This window comes from Bison bison, unplaced genomic scaffold (genome assembly GCF_000754665.1).
Source record: "Bison bison bison isolate TAMUID 2011002044 unplaced genomic scaffold, Bison_UMD1.0 scf7180017864236, whole genome shotgun sequence".
Taxonomy (NCBI): Eukaryota; Metazoa; Chordata; class Mammalia; order Artiodactyla; family Bovidae; genus Bison; species Bison bison.
In genome coordinates, this window is record NW_011494808.1 from 2,993,582 (window position 1) to 3,000,185 (window position 6,604).

A 6,604-nucleotide genomic window follows, 5' to 3' on the forward strand; every position below is an offset into this window, starting at 1 on the left:
ACCAAAGCCACAACCTCTGATGCCACCATTAAAGAAAATGAGGTGTGGCTTCCATGGTGTGTCATTAAATGAGGAAGGGCAAGAGGTAATTGTATATATGCTAGGGTGCCACTCCTTTAACACTGAGCGACTACAACATGTATGTGTAGTAAAAATGTTGTATATCGTTTTTCTTATCGACATGTAGTTGACTTACAATGTTGTGTTATACCTGTGTTTACATGTATATAGCCCAGTGATTCAGCTATACATTTTTATATATATATATTCTTTTTCAGATTTGTTTTTCCCTAGAGAACACCACGAAATATTGAGTATAGTTCCTTGTGCTGTTTAGTAAGTCGTTGTTGGTCATCATTTTATATTCAGTTGTGTGTGTATGTTAATCCCAACCTCCCAGTTCATCTCTCCCCAACTCCTTTATGTCTGTGGGTCTATTTCTGTTTTGTAAAAAAGTTCATTTATATCTTTTTTGTTTTTTGAGATGTCGCATATAAGCAGTATCAATGATATTTCCTTCTCTGACTTTGCTTATATGGACGTTCAGATTGCCTTCATTGTCTTGGCTATTATAATAGTGAACTTGGCTTGGCTGTTATAAATAATGCACCTGTGGACATTAGGGTGCACGTACCTTTTCATATATCCAGTTTTCTCTGGGTATATGTCCAGGAGTGGGGTTGCAGGATTGGATAGCTTTAGTTTTTAAGGAGTGTCCATCCTGTTCTCCATAATGGTTGTACCAGTTTAGACTGTAGGAGGGTTCTGTTTTCTCCACATTATTATTTGTAGACTTTTTGATGCTGGCCATTCTGATCCTTGTAGTTTGGTTTTGCCTTTCTCTAATAGTTAGTGACGTTGAGCATCCTTTCATGTGCTTGTTGGCCCTATATTATGTCTTTTTTGGAGAAATGTCTGTTTAAGTCTTCTGCCCATTTTTTGATAGGATTGTTTGTAAAAATGTTCTGTATAATTATGCAAGCCTGGAGGAAAGCTTGAAAAGATACACATGAGATTATTAGCATTCATTACCTTGATGGGGATGCTGTGGAACTCAAGGAGAAAAGACAGTATTTTTAAAAGAAAGATGTCTGCAGTAAAATCTTTAATGTGAATGCGTGCATGCTAATGGGTATAAAAAGAAGCAAGGAAGAATGGTCAGCAAGATATTTCTAGTGTATCTCTCAGGAGACTGGAATTTCAGGTGAAAAGTAGAAAAAATATATATATATATAATTTTTCTAACACAAGTAGAACTTCTAAAAATTCTTCAGCATAAATTTCACCCTGAGAACTATAGACAGCAGTTCCTCTGTGGAATGGGGCTGCAGGGCTGATCAGGTGGGAGGAAGATGCACTTTCGGTGTTTCCTCTTTGGGTCCCTTTCGCATTTTGTGTCATATTCATGTGTTACTAGCTCAGAATAAGAAGTAAACCTGAATTTAACAGAGCAGCATTATTCATAGTAGCCAGAAGATGGAAACAACCCAAGTGTCCTTGGCTCCTGAATGGTCCACAGCCTGCGGTCTGTGCGTGCACAGGGTTCATTCAACCTTTAAAGGGAAGGAAATTGTGACGGGTGCCACAACAGGCATGAACCTCGAAGACGTTATGCTCCATAATTACTCTTATCAGGAGTGAAGGAAGCCACTCACACAATAACAAATAGTGTGTGATTTCACTTCTCTGAAGCAAATTCCCAGGGACAGAGTGGAGTCCTCACCAGGAGCTGGAGGAGGAGGGGACAGGGAGCTTCTGTGTGCGGAGGAGAGAGGTCAGCGCGGGGTGGTGGGCAGACGGGTGCTGTTGGTGGCAGCACAGCAATGTAAACGGAGCTTCTGTCCCCGAACCACTTAAAAATGGTGAAAATGCAAATTTCAGTGCTTTTGTATTTTACCTCAAAAAAAAAAAATCCCCAAGAAAACCTAAGTATTAAAAACAAAAACACAGAGAGCGAGAAGCTCTGTATGGAAAGTTAAAGGATTAGGCTTTCCTTGATGCCTGCTCAAAACAGAGGTTAGTGGGAGTGCCCTGGTGGCCTAGCAATTAGGATTTGGTGCTTTCACTGCAGAAGCCAGAATTCGATCCCTGGTTGGGGAATCTTAAGATCTGCAATGCCGCGCAGTGCAGCCAAAATACAAAAACAAACAAGAAACTCCCAGAAGTTAGTTGGCATCAAAAAAAAAGAAAAATCCATTAGCATAGCATATACAAGTTTAAACCCAGTGTACCGTTCTTTTTCTTCTTTAATGAAAATGGCATAAAAATGAAATTTGTCCAAATGCCTGTATTTGTAAGGTGTGTTAGTTTTCTGTTGCTGCTCTATTACCACAAATTCAGTGGCTGACACAGCACAAATCTTACAATTATAGGTTAAAAGTCCCACAGCCGTTTCACTAGGCTAAAATCATGGTGTCAGCAGAGTTTTGTTTCTTTCTGGAGGCTGTGAGGGTGTGTTTCTTTGCCTTTTCCAGCTTCTAGAAGCTACCGCATTGCTTGGTTTGTGGCCTCATTCACCCGTCTTCAAAGCCAGTGGCATTGTGTCTTTCTGATCATTCTTGCATTTTTATAGCCCCCTCTGTCTCTGAACTCAGCCAGTAGAGGCTCTCTGATTTTCAGGGCCCCTGGGATCAGGTTGGGCCAAATAATCCAGGTGATTACATAATCCCCCCTCTCAACATCCTTCATCACGGCTTTCAAGCCCCTTCCGCCCTAGAAGGTAACATATTCACTGATTATGGAGATTAGGATGTGGAGTCGAAGCTGTTGTTCTTATAAATAGTGAGTATTTGCACATTTAATGAGTCCCATCACATTGCATCATTCCTAGTGTTGATGACATATCTAATCCTGATTTAGTCCATAGGTTCAAGAAAGAAGCAGAAAAAATTCTCTTCCTTCCAGATTCTCTTCTCTTTCCTTAAAGAGTGAACGTGAAAGTTGCTCAGTCGTGTATGACTCTGTGATCCCATGGACTATACAGTCCAAGGAATTCTCCATGTCAGAATACTGAAGTGGGTAGCTATTCCCTTCTCCAGGGGATCTTCCCAACCCAGGGATCGAACCCAGGTCTTCCTCATTGCAGGCAGATTCTTTACCAACTGAGGCACCAGGGAAGCCCAAGAATACTGGAGTGGGTAGCCTCTCTCTTCTCCAGGGGATCTTCCTGACCCAGGAATCAAACTGAGGTCTCCTGCATTGCAGGCAGATTCCTTAAAGAGGAACCCCCAAATTGTATAAGTTTTAGGCCACAAAAGTCTGGATCCACCCTGAGTATATAAACAAATAGTATTTCTTCCTTTGCTGGTAAAAACTTAACAAAGAGACTGAAAGCTTCAAAGCTAAACCATTCACAAGACTTTGGCCCTCTGCCGGGAACCGGCATATTGCATATTGAGTACATATTGCATATTGAGTGCAGCACTTTCCACAGCATCATCTTTCAGGATCTAGAATAGCTCAACTGGAATTCTATCACTGCCGGTAGCCAGCGTGAGGAACTCCGCCCATGACAAAGGTCATGAGGAAGGAGGCTCGGCATACGCAAAGGCGGGATTGAGCCTCAGGAGTCCCCCATCTACCCCCAAAACCAGTGCTTTCACCTTGGTGCTTTCACCTACACCTCTGACTTTACGGGGGGCTGTCCCCCACTACCTCTCTCTGAAAAAAAAGAGTTAGCTTACAGTTCCAGTTAATAATTCCTGGGTGTGACAGTGTTTAACCTACAAACTCCTTTGGAAATCCTCTAGCCTGCCTGAATAGGTTTTTCCGGCCACATGTGATTGTTCAAAGCCTCCCAACTGTGAGAGGCATGAGATGTTCTAAACTGTCTAAATACAGATTCCTTTGAGCAATTAAAAGATTGATTAGAAATTGTATTGGTGAAGGGTTTTTCACTTTTTGGGCCAATGTTTGCTGCTAAGTCTCCATATCCCTTACCTGCTGTGTCCCTGGCAGTGTATTGATTACTATAATTGGTGTAAATAGTAGCTTTAATGTTTGTAACCTGGGATCCTTGAGTTAATTCTTTTTCTTGTTATAGCCCACCTCACCTTTGCCCTGTAGGAATGCAACTTTATCTAATGCTTTTGGAGGGTGGCTCCTGACCAATCACCTTTAGAGAAAAATAAGTTTTCTGAAGAAAGGGTCTTAAAATGTTAACAGGCCTCTGGGCCAGAAGATGATGCAAATCACCTAAGCTTTTGCATATGATAAGTTTGCAGGAAGAAAGCCTGGCTTGCTGCATGACTCTACCCCTTCCCCCATTATCCTCTATGCATAACTTAAGGTATAAAAACTACTTTGGAAAATAAAGTGCGGGCCTTGTTCACCGAAACTTGGTCTTCCCATGTCGTTCTTTCTCTCACCTTCTGGCTGAATTATTCAGCCTCTTTTCTCCACTGAATTTCCTCACTGAGCTATCCTTATTTCAGCCTCTTTTCTTCACTGAATTTTCCTACTAAGCTATCCTTATTCTATTACTCTTTATATCCTTAATTAAAGTTGAATTAAGCAGTTGTTTCCTGATCCTCGCCGACGCCGTCCCCGCTTCGAATTCCCTGGATCCACCCGGGCTGGACCCCGGCAGCCCTCCACTCTCTAGTTTTCAGGTTAAGACCTTCAATAATTATTTCTCAGAAAAACAAAAACGGTACAGAATTGCAAGTCTGTTTTTTCTTCTCGTTTACATTAATGACAATGTTCAGTAAATGTCTTAGGCTTGTCATTTAATATATAGTCAAATTCCTTATGGTGTGGCAAAAGCATTATTAATCATTTATCTTGAGGTGGAGATGGAGGATAACAAAGAAGGACATTACAAAATGTTACTTTGAGTTTAGTAGCTTTATTAGTGTTTACCCTATATTTTGGGCTTCCCAGATGGTGCCAGTAGTAAAGAACCAGCCTGCCAATGCAGGAGACATGGGAGATGCAGGTTTGATCCCTGGATCAGGAAGATCCCCTAGAGGAGGGCATGGCAACCCACTCCAGTATTCTTGCTTGGAGAATCCCATGGACAGAGGAGCCTGGCGGGCTACACAGTCCATAGGGTCACAAAGAATTGGACACAACTGAAATGGCTAAGCATGCACTCACTCTGTATTTTAGTGTTCTGAATAAGCCAGTGTACAAAACAATAATAATAAACATTTGAAAATGGATATCAGCACTGATGAGAAATTAGAGGATCACAAAGTATCATAAATTTCCTCTAGTGAAAAAAAATTGTTTAATTCTAAGATAATTCTTTTGGGGCTTCCCTGGTGGCTCAGACGGTAAAGCGTCTGCCTGCAATGCGGGAGACCCATGTTCGATTCCTGGGTCGGGAAGATCCCCTGGAGAAGGAAATGGCAATCTACTCTAGGACTCTTGCCAGGAAAATCCCATGTACGGAGGAGCCTGGTAGTCTGCAGTCCATGGGGTCGCAAAGAGTCAGACACGACTGAGCAACTTCACTTTCACTTTCAAGCTGATTCTTTACTGAGAATCATGACTTGACTGTAATTTAATGATGTGGGTTCATAATGATTTTGAGACTTTATTAATTGTATCTCCTTTTTTCTTGTTTTTTTCTTTTGTTTATTTCCTAATAGCCAGGAAGTATGACTATCAGCAGCCACAGAGCCAAGCTGACAGTGTGCAGCTCTCGCTGGAATGAAATCTCAGAAAATCAGCAGCATAAATGCTTGTTGTTCAAGAGTGCGATCTCCTGCTGCTGCTAAATCATGACCAGCGTCTTGGGGTTTTTTTAAGTTCTGTCTCCATAAAATCATTCTGTTTGTGACTTTCCCCCCAATCTTTTGGTGTGTTTGGTTTCACTTTTTAAAATTTTATCTCCAAATCATTTGTTCCACAAATTAAAAATGCCTCCAAAGGCCTGAACACAGAGAGTCTGGGGAGGTAGACGGTCAGCAGAGGTGGCAGTCTTACCTCGTGAAGACCTTCCCTCCTTCAGGATGCAGTCAGGAGCAAAAGCGCAAGAGTTTGGAGCCTAGGCCGCTTTTGAACGTTTTCGCAAAATTAAAAAGTAAAAATCAAATCATTGAAAGAACTTCCTCTTCGATTGTCGGGGGATAAATGTCGTAATGGATAAGGGACTAACTAACGTGTGTTCCTGTGGCTGTTGTCACCTCCGGTTGAATTAGCCATCTTTGCTTCTTCAGGAGTCGCACAGGAAACTGTCTTTTCTGCACCGTGAAATCCTGACACACACCCCCCTGCTAGTTGTGGAACTTGCCTGGGACTGGAGTTCGTTCCCCTTCATTGTGTTCCCACGAGTTCCTTCCACCAGAAGAGTCTTCTTCCAGCCATGCCAGGGCTGTGCTGCTGAATACATGGGCACCTCTGACAGGTGCTAGCTACTTGCTTTGGGATCTTATGACTATAAATGTTTCACTATCTAGCTTCTTGGGCTTTTTTTTTTTTTTAAACCATAATAAGCTTTCCGGTAGACTCATACCTTGTACCATTTTTATGCTGAAAACTTCATGCTGAAAACACTGAAATGTTTTTGCCCAGTTTTTCGTATTTATTTAAAGAAAAACTGGTTGGAGGTAATAGCAGGTACGTTTAACTGTCCATATAACTGTTCAAGAATTTGTTT

General features: G+C 41.7%; 1 protein-coding gene across 2 annotated transcripts in view; it reads left to right on the forward strand.

Annotated features, from left to right (window-relative positions):
* SMIM19 (small integral membrane protein 19) overlaps positions 1-6,434 on the forward strand; it is a 13,290-nt gene extending 6,856 nt beyond the window's left edge. For both annotated transcript variants that reach the window (XM_010846389.1, XM_010846388.1), the window contains exon 4: positions 5,595-6,434. In XM_010846389.1, the coding sequence (XP_010844691.1) occupies positions 5,595-5,659 (65 nt within the window). In that variant the 3' untranslated portion in view covers positions 5,660-6,434. The remainder of the gene's footprint in view (positions 1-5,594) is intronic.
* The last annotated feature ends 170 nt before the right edge of the window (positions 6,435-6,604 follow it).